The sequence below is a fragment of the Silurus meridionalis genome, chromosome 10 (genome assembly GCF_014805685.1).
Source record: "Silurus meridionalis isolate SWU-2019-XX chromosome 10, ASM1480568v1, whole genome shotgun sequence".
Lineage (NCBI taxonomy): Eukaryota > Metazoa > Chordata > Actinopteri > Siluriformes > Siluridae > Silurus > Silurus meridionalis.
Genome location: NC_060893.1, coordinates 4478265 through 4499085, shown reverse-complemented (window position 1 = coordinate 4499085; position 20821 = coordinate 4478265). Strand labels below are relative to the sequence as shown.

Sequence of the window (20821 nt, the reverse complement as noted above, 5' to 3'; positions counted from 1 at the left end):
TGGTGAGGGAAGACATGCAGGTAGTTGGTTTGAAAGAGGCAGATGTATGGGACAGGGGGTATGGAGACGGATGATCCGCTGTGGCGACTCCTAATGGGAGAAGCCGAAAGAAGAAGAAGAAGAAGAAGAAAGATTCACACAGATTTGTGTAGAACTAAAAGAACAGAAGTTACATATACCTTAACCATTTTATTTAGTTTATGTCTTTCCAATTCAGGTTCAGGTAAATTCAATCACACATTAGACTCTATTTTTATGGACCCATATAAAATGTGCACCCCAGTGTATGTATATCATTTCTTGAATCAACAAAAACCATACAAGGATACTTGTTTCATGTTGACACCCCTCATAATTCTCATGACACCCCCTTCCCACCCCATAAATAATTTTCTAGCTGTTCCCTGGTTCCAGCATTACAATGTGCGCAAAATGACCTCTATGAAGACGAAGAACTCGAGTGTTCTGCAACTGAACCCCAGACCTCCATGTCTAACACCAGGACCTGATTTCACTAATGTTCTTAAAGGAATCCCCACATCCACACTCCCAAATATTATAAAACACTTCCCAGAAGACTGGGGATATATATAACAGAGACAGCTCTGATAATCAGGTGTCCACTAACAATACAGGACCAGTCATAAACACGTGTGTATACTTATGTATATGTGTATACATGCTCGGTCTTGATCGCACACGGTACTTCCTACACCTACGCTGTTTTCGCAGGGTCGTGGGGTGCGTTCACCTCACACCAACTTTTCTTTCCACTTCACTTCTCACACACACCCACTTTGCTTTCTCAAGCACATACTTTCATGCGGCTCGAGACAGCGATCGAGACAAGCAGTCTGGACGAAAAGTGAATGAAAGGCAGATACTGTAACCCAAGCCTGGATCTCCAGTTATCTCTCTGTATGTTTAATCCATACAGAGATAGCCAATAGGTAACCCGGTTGTGTCTGTAGGTGTTTGTTGTTGCTGTTTATGTAAAGTGTATTTAGTATTAGCTAGGTGTTTTCTAGCTAGGCTAGTAAATGTTTATGCTAGCAGTACTTGAGTACAGGGGTTTCTGTGGCAGTTTTATAGGTGATTTATACTGTATAAAGTAAAAATTTCAGGCCCTCTGGGAATTCAAATGGTCCAGTTTGCAGAAGGCAATGTCAATTCCTGCTGTATTTTTAATGGTTAGACTGCACACATAGTACACACACACACACACACACACACACCAGACACAGACACAGGACTCAGGGCAATGCATGGTGTCGGTCAGATGTTTAATCCATTCAATACAGGATTGTTTAATCAGTGCAAGTGCCAAGGAATATGAGTTCAGTGAAGAGCATGTGTATGTGTGTGTGTGTGTGTGTGTGTGGGTGTGTTTATGTACAACTTGTACTGTACACATAAAAATAAATCATAGACATGAACGTTCTTAGGACTGAATCTTTGGACGACATGTGCGGCATCCAGGTCAGCAGCAAAGAAAAACCAAAAAAAAAAAAAACCAGTAATACAAAACCCCCCACAAAAACAACAAAAACAAATGAATGCCAAAGCGAGAAGAAAACAGCTAAATGGCTTAAAAAAAAAAAAAAAAAAAAAAAAGAGGGCTGTTTTTTTTCTTCATTCAAATAACCACAAAATAATTCAGTTAATGGCATTACTTGAATATAGATTTATATTTATATATATCTAAAGTGCATTATGGTACAAAATATATAAAAAAAAGGTCAGCAGCACCTTGATACCTTTACAAAATAAATACACCATTCAAACAAAATAAATTATGAAAATCTGACATTGATAATTGGTATAGTCCTTACAAAAAAAAAAAAAAATTATATATATAAACCGAAAAAAAAAAAAAATGAATAAAGCATTGTATTCACAAAAATCCAAATCTAGCTCCCACAGAGCAACAGGATAATGTTTTATCATTATCTTTTATTATTTGTTTATTACTAATTAAGAATATTTACATAAAATAAATATCGTTCCGCGCTCCCAACTATCGCTGTTACAGTGAATACTGCAACATGAGCATTGTGGTGTCCATGTGTCATGTATAATGTCCTTATAAATCTGAAAGACAAAACACAAAGATGCCAGGTCAGCTTTATCAGATATATACATCACAATAATTTCATTACTGATGGTGTGCAGATTTCTTTTGTTTTTATGTGTGTATATAATGAGCATGTTGAGCGTTTTTTTTGGGCAGAAGAAAAAGATATTGTGGGACAATCTGTACAGGTGTTTAAAATTTTGCAAAAGAGACATCTGGAAACCTCTGCAACTTCGAAAAAAAGTGCAAAAGACCTTTCGCTATTGCCAAAGTATTTGTGTGTGATGTGTTGTGTGTTTCCAGAAACCAATTCCCAAATGTATTAGTGACCTATGTTAATTAATACTATTAATAAAGAAAAAAATAATACTTGAATATATATATATATATATATATATATATATATATATATATATATATATATATATATATATATATATAAATTTTGCCTGCATGAACCATTATATTGTTGCCAAAAACTTCAATAATAAAGCATATATTTTTTCCCCCTCAGTTTTTTTTTTTTTTTTGCTTGAGGAGAATGAAGATTGCATAAATGTAATAAACACTGATGGAGTGACTCCAGTGACTGAAACTGATAAGAAGTAATGATTTCAGTCACTGCTACATTTACTGTAGGTCTCCTTTGATTTCTTGGAAAGTTTTGTTAAAACGAGATTATTAAACATTTCTAGACATTTCTACTGATTTTTTCAAGCTTGAAATGCGTACGCTTTGGTGTAATCTATAAAACATCAAAGACTAGATACATCAAAGTTTATTTAAGAGGGATTTACATGGTAAGATGCACAGGCTGTAATGATGAAGACTGATGATTGTGGTGTCATGAGAAATGGTATAACAAGTAAAGTCGCTTTACCGTTGTCAGAGACTGACAGTGTTCTAGTGCACCGCTGCTCGCTGGGCCGTGTGTATCCACTGCTCCACGTGGAAGCCGTTGTCCGGTTCGATCGCCTCTGGCCGGTCAGGCGAACGAGTTCTTCGTTTCCTCTTCTCCCCATCCCTCCGCTTTCCAGCTTTTCCTTTCTTCTTCTTTTTCATTCCGGCCTTGGGTGCTCCATCTTTGTATATCTGTGACTTGTTGGTCTCTTGGGGAAGGTTAGTGCCTTCCTCATCTTCTGGGCTGAAGCTGATCGGCAGGTTCTTGGTGCCGCCCACGGGTTTAGGGTTAGCTGTGCCAGGACTCAAACTGATGCCCATTCCCACCCCCATGGGAACTCCGACACTGATAGACCCACCTCCACCGCTGATTCCACCACGCTGCTGCACTTCATGGAGCTCTGCTGTATGGACTTCATGCAGCAGCTCCTGCAGCCACATACGCCGCTTGAATTCTTGCAGGGTTCGACCTTTGTCGTGCATCAGTTGGGCATGCGTCACTGACCGCTTTCTAATAAAGAGGGAGAGAAGAAGGGGTAGAGATCAAATACCTTCTGGGTCCAAATGGACACTAAACAAAGAGACAAATACACTGTAAATACACTGACATCTTGTTACGCTCAGGTCAAAATAAGAAGTAATTATCAATATATACATTTGATTTTATCATTTATATTACAATATAAATTGTATTAAATATATCCAAATGCACTGTATTGCCAAAAGTAAGCGGACACTCTACGGTACGATATGTGCTTTTTGAGCATCACATTCCACATTTAGTCGCAATTTGCTATAACAGTATAATTCCCTCTACTCTTATGGAAAGATGTTCCACTAGATTTTGGAATGTGCTTCTAGACATTTGTCTTCATCAGCCACAAGAGTGTTAGTAAAGTCAGGTACTGATGTAGGTGAGGTGAGGAGGCCTGGGGGTGCAGTTACTGTTCCAATTTATTCCAAAGGTGTTCAGTAGGGATGAGATCAGAGCTCTAAAACTCTCAAGATCTTTCTCTCCAATTCATGTAAACCAGATCTGCTGGAACAGGTTTGGGTTGCCAAATTTTAAGTAAACACAACATTTTATTAGACCGCATTTAAAAAAAAATCCTATACATTATGTGTCTACAGGATTGTGGTAACAGTTTGGAGAAGAACCACATATACTAGGAAAGGTCAAGTGTCCCAATACTTTTGCACATACAGTGTATGATATGAATATACTTTTTTTTTTTTATTTAAAGGATCTTCGTCTTTCACTCTGGAATATAAGAAACTTGGTAGCTCAGTTATTAATTCTTTGGGTTTTTGATTAGAAGGTCGGGGGGTTAAGCCACACTTAACCATATTACACTGTTTACATGCTGTTTTTTGCACCTCTCGACTGCTGCTACTGCTGTTTTTGCACTGCATAGTGGTTTTGTAAATATACTCTTTGTTTTAGTCTTTTTAGTCCTCTTTGCACAGTACTGTATATTCAAAGTATACAGTGGGTTTACTGGTCGGCGCCATCTTGTATTATGTGTATTGTCTTGTGTTGTCTTGTGTTGTCTGCCTGTCTGTACTGTTTTTTGTCTGCACTTGATGCACTTTTTGTAGCTTTATATTGTGTTTTGTAGCTCTATGTTGTTGTGTAGCACCAGGGTTCTGGAGGAATGTTGTCTTGTTTTTACTGTGTACTGTGCACCACTGTGTATAGTAGAAATGACAATAAAAGCCTCTTGACTTGACTTGACTTGAGTATCGCCAAGCTGCCACTGTTGGGCCCTTGAGCAAGGCCCTCAACCCTTTGTGCTCCAAAGGGGTGCTGTATCATGGCTGACCATGTGCTCTGATGTGGTTTTCTTCGGATTTGTTATGCAGTCATCCATGTTGTGTGTGTGTGTGTGTGTGTGTGTGTGTGTGTGTGTGTGTGTGTCTGCTTTAAATCAGAATGATCATAATCCAATCCCAAATCCAACCCACAACACTGTACATTTTAACTGGGATTCACACAGAGGTTTGACACATGAGCCAAATCGACTCCTTTTCTGCCTTGTGAAACTCTGTCCTTGGCCTTGGGCCTTGCTCAGCCTTTCCCCAAAAACTCACCAGTTCCAGATCCCTTCATCTAACCATAATAAATCACTTCGCGATGATGTGAAACGCCTTTCGAATGAAAGAGTGGGCGGTAGAACGGTCTGCTGGGGGTGCGGAGGGGTTTATGCTTTACTGATTTGAGATGCCCCTTCACGTTTTCACATTATTAACTCTGAGTTTTAAACACAGGCCTTCAGAGCTGCCTCGTCCCTGTGCGATGGCAAAGCTAATAATAAAAAAAAGCTAATTTTCCTGAATACAAATGTTGATGGGAAGCCTACACTTGTTTAGCATTAATTCTAAAAAAATTCAAATGGTTTACATGTTCAGGTGCCTGTACCTTTGACAATTGCTTTTGCAGTTGCAAAAAAAAAAAAAAACCTTTGCTATCGTGTGCACTTTTGAGTACTGGGCACACGGTCCAAATGTCTTGAAACAATTACACATATCACAGAGCTGGTGCATGCAAAGTGCCAAAGTAAAGCATAATTCAGGGCTATTTCAAAATATTCACTCTTTCACTTAGTAGAAAGAAAGAGAGAGAGAGGGAGAGCGGCGGTGGGTCTGACACTGTGCTCTCCTGCAGTTGTGTAGGTGGAAACCATGGACCAGAGCTACCAGTAGGTGGCAGTAATGCAACTATTAAGCGTAATAAATGGACTGGTCATATCAGGACAATTTCAGTCATGTCTTTGCACTGTCCAAAAGAAACAAAACACTGTCTCTGTCATAGGAACATTTCTCGTTTTTATACCTGATTAATTTTTTTTGTACTGGTCTCATCCCATTTATTTATAACCGTCAAACTGATCCCAAGTGGCTCCGAATTCCCTTATATGATTGCTTGACAGTCTATTCGAACTAAATAATGGCTTCCGCAACCCATTAAACATTTTGTACTTCAGCTTTAACAGGTCCTTCTTCATGCTCTGATGTGTAAAACACTACACAGGAATAAAATACGCGGAATTGCCTCAGCCGATCTGTTAAACAGATCCTGCAAGAAACGATTAGCCCCAGCGTATTTAAATGAGTTTTTCCTTCTTTGGAAAAACAGTTTATCATCTCCAACACGTGTTCTAAATAGTTCATGAGAGAAAAAGTTAAGCACTAAGCACTGATTTCTAAAAGGCCCCCGTATAAAAAAAATCGAGTTTCTCTGTGTGTTTAACTGATGGGATAAAAGTGACAAGTCAAAGGCTAAGAGCTGAATGTCAGTGCACACACACACACACAAAAACAAGAAGCCCTTGTTCTTGGTTTCAAACGGCCCCCGAACACAAACACAAGCGGACTGCGTTTCACGGAAGACTGAAAATACACATCCATGACCTTTAGTCAGATTCGATATGCTTCATTGTATGTACTGTACACTGATATGATGGATTTGTTCCCACAGGATTTGCCAGTGGACACAAAGTGATTTTTTCCCCTTGTGTGATGTTTGAAGGAGACGTAAATGAGAAGGTATGCGATCTGGGTCTAAAAATATCCAATACCTTTTTGGATGGATCATGGAGGACACGGGTTTGATGGGATTGAAGGGATCCACTACACGCTTACACGCTTAAAGAGTGTGTGGTAGTGCCTATGTTTATATATATATATATATATATATATATATATATATATATATATATATATATATATATATATATATATATATATACATACATGTGTGTGTGTGTGTGTGTGTGTGGTGTGGATTATTTATGATACTAATTTATTCTTTGGTTTGACAAAGAAAATTTGAATAAAAATAAACACAGTTATTAATTACTTATAATCACTGCAGCTATGAAACTTTTCATTTCTCAAACCCAAATTTTTAAAACCTAAATCTGGTCTCAAATTTCATATTTACATCTTTTCACACATGCTCTTCTCCCGAGAAACCTTTAAAGAGTCCAAAGAATTCAAATTGCTGTGCAATAAGAAGAAAAATATATAATTGTTCGGCAATATTATTATATAGCCAAACTTATATTATATTATTATATATATTATTACTAGGCGCTAACTGCATTTCATTAGCTCTGTACACGTACTTTGCACAATGACAATAAAGTTAAATCGAATCTAATCTAATCTAATCTATATTTCCATGTAACACGTTTGAATGCTGATTTAATCGATCATTGATAACAAAACGAAGCGTACTGCGTGAATCGTTTCTCCTTATGCATCCTAAGGCCCGATCAGAAATAAACGTGAGGTAAAAAGGTGGGAGAAGGAAAAAAAAACAAAAGTGTTCGCATGCAAGCTGTCAAGCTGTTGCTTTTTGAAGCAACACACCTGAGGACGTGAAGATGCTTATCTGTGTTGTTTGAAAAAACAGAGCTCGAGTGGGAGTGCCCTGTAATTGGCCCTGTAATGGAATGCGAGTACTCCGAGAAATCTTTTCTGCCGCATGTGCGTTTGATCTTCCCCGGCTGAGTTGGGAAGCAGCCAGTTTAAACTCCAGTAAGAGGCATTGTGCTCAATGGCAGACTGTCAGAGACGCCGGCTTGTCAGCAGAAGCTTGTTAAAGACAGCGAACGCCCATTTGGATGTTTTGCGAGAGCCCCTACACAGATAAAAGATCTTGAGTGGATCCTGATGAAAGGCCTGCGCTGTGTTCGGATCCAAGGGCCTCCAAATGATACTTTAATATCCTCGGCTCAAGCGGGAATTTGGACTATTAAGAGATTGTTATAGGGGCTTAGTATTTGACTTAGTACATTGGACTAAATCTAAATAGATAAATAAGAGGCTACTACCATTGTCCTGGCAGTGATTAGGCCAGATGAATGAAATCAGCAGGACCGTTCATGTTTTTCTCTTTAAAGTGTAGTTCGCTCCGAGTAGGCGGTGAAGTAACGAGAAATGTCTGACTATCCCGAGGTTAAAGGTGAAATGATGCATTGGTGTGTTTGGCCGAGACCGAGGCCGAGCCGAGCCCGTGCTTTCGTTCCAACAACCAGTCACCACCTTCTACCAACAACAAACAAACATGCATGGAACTCGCTTGTATGGGTGTAGAGACCACACACACACTCAACATGCAGACATACAGTATGAATCAGCCCAGGGCTCGATCCTGCATCAACACGACAGCTCCAACAGATCCTCCCTGTAATGCTAGAACGATGGAAACGAGCTCACTGCGAGCATTTTTTTTTTTTTACCATGCAGACACACAGTCCGAGTGTGTCTCTCTACTTTCTGATCTAGTTTGTGCAAAAATCCGTCTATCTAATACTTCTAGATATCGTGGGTGCTAATAAATCATCGTTTTACACAAACCCTCTGGAATGCTCCGAACTCTCGGTAGGAGAAAACTCTAAGAAAAAGGAGGAAGCTCAGAGATCAGGCAAAGACAAACAAAAAGCTTCTCTCTCACACACACAAACACAGGTTTTTTCCCCTGACCAAATACATGAATCTTGGCTTGTAGACACTGTCACACGCCCTCATTCTTTTTTTTTTTTTCGCTTCATTAAAAGCTGATCGGAGGGTTAAACCACTACAGGCAGGGCCAAGGAGTGCACAAGCATTATGAGAGATTAGCTTTCCAAAGCAAATGGCTCTCCAGAACTATGTTTTGCATCCTGGGCCCTGGTTGGGGTTGCGCCGGACATGAAAGCACATTTACTCGGCGCGGCATAATGTACTCCAGCAGGAGAGTGCGTTTAGCTTGGGTCGCCGCCTAGTCCAGCATCAGCACTCTCTCTCTCTCTCTCTCTCTCTCTCTCTCTCTCTCTTTTTCTCGCTCTTTTACTCCTCACCTCAACTCTGTAAGCGCAGTCTCTATCAGACAGCAAGCCCCTTGTGGCAGGGGGCTGAGGGTAAGCCCGCCGGAGAAATGGATGGCAGAAGGCAACTGGCACGCTAGAAAATTGAGTCACGGCCCAACAAGCCTGAGAGAAGGCAGCGATCTGAGAAGGCGGGGAGGTCGAGGGGGTCCGAACGCTCCCATCGGGGTACGTGTTTCACCCCCCTCTCTAAGTAAACACACAGGTGGGCGCTAGCAATGAAAACAACTCCTAGCACGATCTCCAAATGAGAACATTTTCCATCCTGGTAGAGCCACCCACCTCACACCTCAGTCGCGCAGTGTTCGACAGGTGATATAAGTAAGAGCAGCAGAAGTACTGTTATGAAAGAAATGTATTTGTTTATTTATTTTCTTCCTATTTTATATCATTCTATTTATTCTAGATGTAGTATTATTCTATTCCCTTTTTCCTTCATAGATTTGTAAGACATTAAAAAGCAGTTTTTCTTGCTCTTACTTACACTTACACTCGTTTACACACTAACACACACTCACACACACACTCACACACACAACGCATCGACTTACATTCTGTTGCTCAGGGCGTCGATGGGCCTGCCGTAGTGTGGCACAGGAGAACACAATAAAAACACAGCCAAACACCACTGCTGAAGAATCCTCCCTGAACACAACATCCTGGTAATCTATAAAAAAACACAAAAAAAACACACAGTCATCAGATAAAGATCTGAATCCACGTGCTGGAGGACACATAATTTCTCCGTATCTGAATCATCTGTAAACTTGGCACGGCAAGCGGAAATGTAAGTACGTCTGGCGTCAGGCGTTCGTTGTGACTTTACTGTGTAGCGTAGAAACGCAACCGGACAATGGAAGAAATGTTTTTTTTCTCGATCACAAAATAAATTGAATAAATATCTGGCATTGCTTTTATGTCTTATAGGAATGAGTTTCAAGGAGAAAAGTCTTGGAAGGCTACAGGACATGGTTAACTCGAACCAGAACATGGTTCAAAAGAAAAAAATGATAAATTCCACAAGTCTTTCGGGCCACAACAAAACTTCTTGTAAAAAGACAAGTCAGCTGAGAGACAACACATTTGCACACACACTCAGAAAGAAACACACACAAAAAACACACAAGCAGAACTTACTCTCCCAACAGTAAGGTCTTTTTTTCTCAAACTGGCCTCTTGCTTCTGTCCTCTCAGTACTGTAAAGACTAACAAAAGTGTCCAGGCTTCTATAAAATCAAAACCAAACAGCAGCCCCCAGAAGATGACCTCCCTCCCAGATGCTGACGTCTTCTTTTGTCGGCGAGGAAAAATGTCACCAAATCAACTCTCCAACATGTATCACAACTCCTTGTTTTCTCTCTTCTTATCTCCAACAAACTAATTCAAAGTCAACCAGAAGTAAGGCGAAAGGAATCCAGAGGCTAAGTCATGTAGTGTGTTTGTGTGTGTGTGTGTGTATGTGTGTGAAAGTTCTCCAGGTGATCTGAGTACGGCAGTCTCTTTTATTCTGCTGCCTGAGGCTGTGCTCCAGCCTGTTATAGAGGAGGCTGTGGACCAGCGCAGTGATGGGAAAGTTTAAGCACAACTGTCTGAGTGCAGGTTGAGGGAGTGAACGAGGGGGGGAGAGAGCGAGAGAGAGAGAGAGAGAGAGAGAGAGAGAGAGAGAGAGAGAATGAAGGAGGGAAAAGAGAGAGAGAGAGAGGGTGGGGGGTGGAAAGGAAGAGAGGGAGTGGGAGGGGAGGTTATGACTTGGAAAGCCCTCACAAAGAGTCAATCCTTGTGTAGTGAGCATGAACGTGTGTGTGTTTTTTAGATAGAAGAAAAAGAGGCCAGATGTGGCAAGAAGGTGGCGCCCAAGAAGCATTTCAGCTAGACATGAAATATGGTCCATGTGTGAGATAGAGACCTATGTGTGATTTGTACACGTGTGAAAAAAGTGATTAAATAGGAAGTTTGGAGATGCTTCTATCTAACAGGCATGCTACATGGATTGCTGGGTTTCCACTGAAGGAAATTTACCAAATTTTTTTTACACCCCAAAGAGCCAATTTAGGGCCGTGTGCTAAATGGGGTGTAAGAAGTCCAGAGACATAGCGGGGCTCATTAGAAATGAGCATGTTGGGGTTGTTGGGTTGTATTTCTTTACGCTCGCTGGTGACTTATACGACAGACTAGAGGACTGTTAACAATGGGAGATTTCTTAGGCACATGCTTGAACCATTTTTTATTTTTAGTTCGGTCAGAATTGCCAACATGGATAAGACATTGTACACAACGGTACACAAAAAAACGGTTCGATACGTACCTCGGTTTTAAAGTCACAATCCGGTTCAATTTCATTACAATTTAGGGAGGGGGGGGAATGCAAAGAAATGCATTCAATCACCCCTTGATATGCAGAATTTTCAGGATTCAGTTCTTTTAACAGAATCTGTACATCAGATGCAAAAGAATCCATTTTGCTGGACTGCTGTAAAAACGTTGGCAGGAAGTGGAAGCGATTTCACACATACGCTAAACAAAATCTGTAGTTTTACAACGCAGTACAAATCATATTAGGGTGCACAACAAATGCAGTATTAATCGATGACACTGCGCTAACTATAGTTTCTAGTGTATCTTTTCAAATTTAATAATAAAAAAAAAATTATAAAATAAAAAGCAGTCACACTGCGTTCAAAACAAACTTGAGGTCTGCCACTTAATTAATCCGCACGTAAAAAGGATTGCATTTGGTACACATGAGCACCAACCCGAAAGCCCTGTGCTGAGAAATCGTATTGTATTATGTATATATAATATGTATTTTATACATATAATAATATGTATCGTATTATGCCAAGGTTTGTTGAAATACTCTATTCCAATTGGCTGGAAGGTGTGAGGTCAAACTGTTGAACAATCAGAATCACATTCGAAATGTATGTGCTGCATTATAAACCCTTATAGCCATAGATTCATACAGCTACAGTCGTTTACAGAGTGAGATGGCTACTGTAAGGCAGGGAGGTGGTAGCTAGTGGTTAAAGCATTGGACTTATGAGCTTCAGATCAAGAGATTAAATACCTGCCACAACAAGCTGGCACTTTTGAGCCCCTAAAAAAAGCCCCTTAACCCCGTTTCTGCTCAGCTGTATGAATAAAATAAATGTAAGTCGCTCTGAATAGGTTGTCTGCCAATATGTTAATTCTAATGATTATTGAGCTAAATGGAGGAGTTGGAGTCGATGGTCAAGGTTATTTAACCCCGTATGGAGCATTACAAAGTGGGAATATGTTTTATATTCAGGGCGCTGAAATGTTATTCAGCATACAGTACTAACAGTACATGGACGCTTGTGACGTGTAGTATCTATCCACGTACAGTATCTCACAAATGTTAGTACACCCCTCACATTTTAGCAACCATTTTAGTCTTTTAAAGGGACAACGTATAAAAATAAAGCTTGGGTATATTTTAGAGTAGTAAATGTGCAGCTTGTAAAGCAGTATAGATTTACTGTCCTCTGAAAATAACTCAACATACAGCCATTATTGTCAAAATAGCTGCCAACAAAAGTGAGTCCACCCTAAGTGAACATGTCAAAACTGTGTCCAAAGTGTACTGTGTGAGATACTGAATATATAATATTATTTGGATTATTAAAAAAATTATAGCTGCCATTCTGGAAGTCAGAAACCCCTTCACTTTACTGCATCCTTGTCCTGCACATATTCTGCACTTTTGTTACTGTGCTTAAAAGTTCTTAGTAGCAGATCATTTCTTTTTTCTAAAAAATGATCCCCAGTAGAACAACACTCTGTCAAGCTTGAACTGATTTACGAATGACTAGAAATAGGTTTAATACTTAAAAATGTTTTCTTTAGAATATATTTCAACAGTAGGAAATACCAAATATAGTGTATGGACAAAATATTGGGATGCCTGATTTTTTTTTTCACCCTTATGTGGTTCTTACTTTGACTGTTACCAGAAAGTAGGAGTCACACAATTGGGTCCCAAACCTGATCCAGCATGATAATGCCCCTGTGCACAAAGCCAGCTCCATGAAGATATCGGTTCACACACACCATACAAAATGTTATATTCAGGTATCCAATTCTAGACACTAGTAATTTCGGAGTCATTGAGTTTAGATGCAGTATTTTTGCAGCTTGAAGTCTTGAGTTTGGATGCAGTATTTTTTCAGTATTTTTACAGGACCATAATGTAGAGAATCAACAACAAAAACGGCCAACGTGGACCAGAACTCTGAACTGGATCATACTTTTGTGTCATCAGAAAAGTCATCCTTGGAAAATTGCATTTATAGCGACCCACGCAGCTTCATACATTTGGCATTAACTCCCACATAGTAAATTGCTACAAGGAGCTGGACACGCAGCTTTGAATTTGGAGCCTGTTTATAGGAAACATTCCTGTCCTTCACTGTAACTCAGCTGGAGAGATACCTAAGTGTTCTCATGAGGCAACAATCCAATCTGGCTCTCTGATTGAGCATAAGGCACCCGAGGACTTCCTTCTGTCTTTCATATGCGACCTTTGAAAGCCATATGTGGCCCCACTGTTTTTGCCCGTTTTTTTTTTTACTGGTCTGACTTCTCATTTCTCAAGCTGTCATGGTTCAAAAGACCATGATGGCACCTATTTCCTGTCATTTCACAGAAGATCTCTAGAGTCCCAGGCCTTGATGTCTAATGGCTGGCGTTCATCACCGATTTCCGTTTTTCCGGCTTTAATCAGAAATAACCAATCTGACCCACTCATCATCGGGATGAACGATCGGAGCGCTCATCCAGGATTAGCGCATTGCTTCCTAATAAATGTTTGGCTAATGTTGTTTGCCTTGTCCAGTACTCTGCGAGAGCAAAATATTTTGCAAAACAGAGCTGACGTGCCATGAAAAAAAGTAATTGGCTGCTGTGTAAAAAGCCTTTGCTCAGGGATTTTCATAATGCCCTCCTGCCAATACAAACTGTTGCAACTGCTTTATTTATTTATTTGTTTGTTTATTTATATTTGTTGTTTATTTGTACATTTCAAAAGTCAATCGAAAAGACTGCAGTTCTTCAGATGTCATAAAGTTATAATCCTGCATTGCTCCCCGAATCCTGAAGAGAGTCGTACGTCCCTGAGTCAAACCGAACCGTTATTCAGTTCTCCGTCCCGTTTCCACAGTTTGACACTCCACAGATACAGATGTTAAACCTCCGTCTATTGATTTTCATGGCCCGACTTTTTAGCTTCGTATCCCACCCACAGACACATCAAGGAAATTCTAGGAATTCCTCCAAGCTGGATTTGCCAATGCGCAGCAGAAATGCTCATTCAGCATCGCCATAGGCGCCTTTAAACCGCCAGAGAGGCTTCGGTCGCACAGTTACGTGCTGTTAGGTGTGATTTTAGCTTTAGGTCTTTAAGAAGCTTAAAGATAAATTCATTTGCTTGTTTACTGGTGCGAGAGATTTTTGCACTTTGTCTCTCCCTCTCTATCTCTTAAAAGAAAAGGATCGATGCATGTGAATCATTATCTTAAAAGCAGGACCTCATGAGAGATTTTTTTGCCTTTCGAAGCAATTTTAACCAGAAGAATTCTTTTCTTTTCTTTTTTTTTTTTTAAGAGATAAAGATGGAGGAAAAAAAAGGCCCTATAAAATGCATTTGGATTCTATTAATGAATAGGTTCTGGACCACGTGTTCCAGCACTTCCTTCCTTCCTTCCTTCTTTCTTTCTTTCTATCTATCTATCTATCTATCTATCTATCTATCTATCTATCTATCTATCTATCTATCTATCTATCTATCTATCTATCTATCTATCTATCTATCTATCTATCTATCTATCTACTCATTTACTTACTGCCTTCAGTAACAATCTTTCTCATCCAGAAGCTCTTTCAATTTGCAAGACTCCCCCCCCTTTTATAAATGACTTGCCCCCAAGTGAGGCGGTGGAGTGCAAATTAGTGCCGTCTCTGGCATTTTATGACCCCCCCCCATTAAATGTCTCCTTTGAGCTCTTCTGGTGTTGTCCTGATTCACTTATCCTGCCTACCTGTTATTCACTCCACAGCCCATGTGGTCCTTTCGGCCCTTATATAAAGCTTTTTCACATTTTCAAGGAGGGAAAAAAAGGACTCTCATTCAAGGTCACTTAAAAGTCTACATTACCTGCATATAAACAGGTGAAAAAAAAGTCTTTCCTGGCAGGCAGGATCCAGTGGGGAACGAGCCAGGAATGCTGTTTTAGCTTCATCAAAACTTTCTGTCGTTCAGCAGTGTAATATAAAAGCCTGCTTTTAATCGATGGATGTTTTTTTTCATCCGTATTGAGTTTTTTAAGCTATCGACCAATTTTTCTCCTTTTGTGCGGTTAAAAAAAAAAACACTGTGCGTGGAAGTACTTTTAATCTAGTCATATTGATCTTATTTATTTATTATATCTTATTATATTATTAGAATTAAACCGTATATAACATAATTATATCTAGAAATACGAAAAAGATACATAGATTTAGATATAACAATTTATTTCAGACGTTCATATTTATTTATATATATATATATATATATATATATATATATATATATATATATATATATATAATTTTTTTTTTTTTTTACAGATCCTTCTGGCTAAACTGCAGCTCTATAGAACTAGATCAAATTTATAAACATGAAAACAAATAAAACATCAATTTATATATATTTATCAGATAAGCTTTTTTCTATATTTTTCTGTACTCGTGCTTCATATGTTTAGAAATTTTAATTTTAATTTTTTTGTATCTAAATGCAATGACGGACAGTCATCCAGCTGAACTGCAACTCCATAGATCTAAATCAAATCTAGAAATACGGGGGGGAAAATATATAAAATATATATATAAAAAATATATTAATATGTTTAGATTATTTTTTATCCATATGCATCGATTGACAGCTCTCAAGTTAAACCACAGCTCCCTAGATCTAAATCGTTTCTAGAAATATTGCTTTACAGATTTTATATATTTATCAGATTATTATTATTTTTTTTATATTAATGTGTTCAAATGTTCTGATTTTTTTTTTTTCGTTATCCAAATGCAATGATGGACAGCCATCAAGCTAAACCACAGCTCCACAGATCTAGATAGATAAATCTAGAAATGTAAAAAAAACCCACAGATTTAGATATATTAATCAGATTTTTCTATCCAAATGATGGACAGCCATCAAGCTAAACCACAGCTCAACAGACCACCTGTATAAAGCTTTAAACCGTGTAAAGGTACTGCAGCTCACAGCTAAATCTTTCTTGATTCACTGTCCATCCCATAACTGTGCATCCACCTAAATATGAGGCTGAATGTAAAGAAGGAATATTGATTTGTACACTGTAAATATGACAGCAAGTAAAAACTACATTATATGGACAAAAGTACTGGGACACCAAACTTTTCCAGCCATATGTGGTTCTTTCCCAATCTTTTACCACAAACTTCACTTAAACTAGGGGACTGAACCTGTTTCACCATGACGAACAGTCAGCTCCATGAAGATATGATTTACATGGGTTGACATGGAAGATCTCCTGCTAAAGAGCTCTGATCTCAACCCTTTCAAACACCTTTGGAATGAATTGGAACATTCGTTGGTACCTGACTTACTAACACCCATGTGACTAAATGAATCTCCACAAATCTCCACAAGTACACTGCAAAATCTAGTGGAACATCTACCCAGAAGATCGGAGGTTATTATAACAGAAAATGGGGACTAAATGTGGAATGGGATGGTGAAAATGCACACATGAATCTTATGAAAACATTTTGTCTATATAATGTATCATGAATAAAGTCACATTTCTCTATTATTAATACAATAAACCAAATATAAGACTTTTTACTCATTGAAAGAAGCAAAATGATCTTACAGGACAAGAAAATGTCCAGAAATAGGAATCTTTTATTCAGGTTAATCTTTCTATTAGGAAATGGGAAAGTTTCTTGAGAACCTTATGTCCTGAAGCCTTTTGACCAAACATTTCATACAGACTTACTCTAACACAGCATAAAGTGAAAGAGAAAGAAAAAAAAGGAAGAGGAGTAAATGAGAAACATCATCATTACAATGCGTTAATGTAAATGTGTGTCTGGCTGTTCATGCTAGTAGATCATGCCATACTGCCTGAACCGAGCAAAAACCCGTGGCTCTGCATTTAATTAGAGATGAGTTGCCTTTCAGCACATGCTACAATAGAAGGGGAATTCAGTCTGAACCGGAGCATGAAAAATGACTTTTTGCTGCTTACTGACATGATGTAAAGCCCCCATGTGTGATACGGCATGCTGTTTGTCTGCTTGGCCACATATCGGTGACAGAGCCGACATGGAATTGTGTTGATTTAGGATCGTCACTATCACGACTATGCTCAAACACCAAACAACAAGATCTTCCTCGAACAGTTGGAACAGACATGCACTTTGGAGAAGAAAGAGAAAGAGAGACACTTTTTTCTTCCACTCATTGATCGAGCCTCATATTCACCAAGCATTTCTTAAACAAAATCAGATTAGTGGACAGTGTAAATCGATGCAATCAATGCATCCAACACTTTTTAACTGTATTCATTTAACTATAAAATAAATGTTTATAATGGAGTTCATTCACAAATGTTATATGAATATTTCAAAAAGATGAATTTAAGGAGTGATACAGCGTTCAGTTTGACAGTTCGGAGTTGACTTGGGTGCTTGGACCCCTAAACATAACGGTTATGATAATGTGAGCTCTGATTTCCATCATGAAATATTCTCAAACAATTGAACCTGGCATACACTCTTGTATTCTTAAGAGAGAGATATGCCACCTATGCAACAAAAATCAAGATACTCAGCATTAACGTCTTCAATAAGGTCTCACATCTCAGTTTTTTGTTCCTCTAACATGATAAAGACACAAGATCTGTAATGAACTCCTTATTCTGAGACTGTCCACATATGAAAGTCTACAGCGAGTTCACTGTTTCCGGAGAAGTAGTTCATATTCCTATAACGTTGAACGTTCACTGTTTGAAACATCTGGGACAATTTGGAGAACATGGGAAGATTCTTATACTTACTGTCGTGATGAAGAACAGATGCTTCTAACCCGAAAAATGTCTACGCTATCCAGCCAGAAAAAGTTCTTGCAGTTCTTTCAGAGATGTGTCTCATCCAGGGAAGAGTGTGATGGTTTTTGTCTTGAGCAGAGGACGTCCTCTGAAAACTTTCTAGTGTCAGGACAGTTGGACTTTCAGTATATATATATATATGTAGATATGTACATCCACCAATCCAAGGTTAAGGCCCACTGCTGACATCATTAGAAAAGCATCATCACTGACTCACTGTAACACAAACCATGCAAGATATACAATTAGAGGATGCTCTTACTCATACACACTCCTCTGCCTACACACACACACACACACACCCACTAGCCCTTTTTTTTACCAAGACACATGTTAGTGAAAAGCCAAAAACAGTTGATTTGTAAGGTTTTGTTTCCAAAAATACAAATCAACATCACAACCGCCTCTTAAACATGCCAGAATGAAACAAAAATCAAACAAGTCAGTCAAAAAAAGAAAAAGTAGTAAAGCAATTTTTTTTTAAATGGGATCTCCAATTAACAAATGAAATTACAGTATGATGTCACAAAGGAGAAAATTAACATAAGTATTCAATGGACAAATTAAATGAAAGTTATTCATTTTTGCAAGTAGATGCAAATATTTATGACTGTGATGTAATGCACCGCTCAGTTTTAATATTCAACTTCAACAAAAGATGGTTCTCAAAGTTTTGGAAATTTTTGGACTTTAATGACATCTTTAACAGAGGTGCAAAATGTAATTGGTATTGGTCATTGTCAATTAAAGAATAGTGGAGCATATTTACTCAATTATTTTACACCACTGCATCTCTATATACACTGTTTATAACCTTATACAGTCACTATATTCCATATTGTCAATGTATACAGTATATCCCACTGCCTTACACACATCTTGCACTAATATAACTTCATATAAAGTATATGTCAAAATATATGTTTATATTTTAGTGTACTTGTTTATCAGATCTATCTATCTATCTGTCTGTCTGTCTGTCTGTCTGTCTGTCTGTCTGTCTGTCTATCTATCTATCTATCTATCTATCTATCTATCTATCTATCTATCTATCTATCTATCTATTTATCTATTTTTGTTATACATCTTTATAGAGATAACCTACAATGCTACAATGGTTAGGGGCAGCAATTACCCTGAACAGTTTTTGTATGCAAGTGAGCATTTGATAACCTGAATCTATAATGGAAGTGTAATAAATAGACTTTCGGTGTCACCCAGATGAGGACGGGTTTTGGGTTTAGTCTGGGTCCTCTTAAGGTTTTTTTATTATACATTATAGTTTTTCCCAGTTGCTTCGAAGCGTTTCTCAGATCAGAAATGAAATCAAATTGCGACTGCTTTGGTACAATAAAATAATCGATTGTGTACAAGTGTCTGCTGTTTCCTACATTATCCTACATGTTTATCAAAATATATTATACTGGTTATAGTTTTAACCCCCAAAACATCTCAGCATCAGTTCATTGCATAAGTCATTGAATGCAAAATGATTAAACTAGTTGTTATTATCTGTCTAAAATTTATATTAAACTTTTTTTTTGTAAATGTGACTTGAATTGATGAATTGTGCAGATCAATCTTCACTAATGTAGGCGAGTGAACAACATCAAGATGGCGACAAAGTAAAAACAGAATTACAATTTCTCAGAACATCCAAAAAACAAACCGACAATAAAACAGTACAGTAAAAATGTGAATCCTGTCTGGTCTCTTCTAATCAATAGAAATCAAATATGTACTAAAATAAATGAATTTGTGCTGCGGAAATTCATAGATGCCAAACAGAAGAAATTCAACTTTTGCATTTTCAATCATCGTAATTCAAACTGTAGTTTATATCAAGAAACACTGAAACTGTGCAACGTCATACTGACAACATAGCATATGTTCATTAACACAAATACTTACTTTTGAGAGATGAACTAATGATTTTGAGAAAAGTACAAGCCTTTTGAGAATGCACTGGTTTGCAAATATTAAGGATGACTTTCTCCAACGCAACTGAGAAAAACTCCAAAACCTTTTTTCTCACCATCATTGCCACTGGCTCGGTCATTATTGACCAAAATAATAAAGACTAATTTATGAAACTAATTTATTCCTCAAAGTGGCTTTCTGACAATGTCCATTGTTACAAGTTTTTTTACAAATAAATGTAATTAAATTTCAAGGTTTCCTACTGATTTTATTCAGTTCTGCTTCTTTGCTTCCTTGTTATATAAATGCTGAAATGAAGACACATTTTCATAGTCTGACAATTAGATCATGAATATTTCAAGTTTAGAATGAGGATCTTATTCCATATTTAGTCCCCATTTGCTGTTATAATACCTTTCACTCTTCTGGGAAGATGTTCCATAAGATTTCAGAGTGAGCTTGTGGAGATTTGTGCTTATTCAACCACAAGAGTGTTAGTAAAGTCAGGTACTGATGTAGGTGAGGTGAGGAGGCCTAGGGTGCAGTCAGCATTCCAATTTATCTTGTTAAATAGGATGGAGGTCAGAGATTTATAGCAGGAGATCTTCAACTCTGATCATTCCATGTATGCTATATCTACATGAAGCTTTCTTTGTGCACAGACACACTGTCATACTGGAACAGGTTTGGGTCTCATAGTTCAAATAAAGTAACATTTATGAATTTTGCACCCCGAGTTTGTGGTTGTGATTTAGGGAAGTAATACATATGGCTGGAAAAGTCAGGTGTCCCAATACTTTTTGTCCATGTAGTGTAGGTTTAATACTTGTATATCGGTTAATTTGTTCACTTTCTTTTTTCTACTAATGTTGTGTCTTTTTTCCTTTTTTGAAAAA

At 38.1% G+C, this 20821-nt stretch overlaps 1 protein-coding gene across 1 annotated transcript; it reads right to left on the bottom strand.

Annotated features, from left to right (window-relative positions):
- Positions 1 to 1622: 1622 nt before the first annotated feature.
- pthlha (parathyroid hormone-like hormone a) lies at positions 1623 to 10415 on the bottom strand. The gene is made up of 4 exons (XM_046859748.1): positions 9985 to 10415; positions 9399 to 9514; positions 2955 to 3485; positions 1623 to 2091 (listed from the first exon to the last, which is right to left on the bottom strand). Exons 2-3 carry the CDS (start codon positions 9503 to 9505, stop codon positions 2978 to 2980), a joined length of 615 nt encoding a protein of 204 aa, XP_046715704.1. The 5' UTR covers positions 9506 to 9514; positions 9985 to 10415; the 3' UTR covers positions 1623 to 2091; positions 2955 to 2977.
- Positions 10416 to 20821: the final 10406 nt, after the last annotated feature.

Bases quoted from the DNA above. Each gene is read 5' to 3' on its own strand.
- pthlha (XM_046859748.1), bottom strand. From the start codon at position 9,505: ATGTTGTGTTCAGGGAGGATTCTTCAGCAGTGGTGTTTGGCTGTGTTT. The intron at 3,486-9,398 runs GTAAGTCGATGC...CCTCTTTATTAG, and splicing joins GACGCCCTGAGCAACAGAAT to AAAGCGGTCAGTGACGCATG.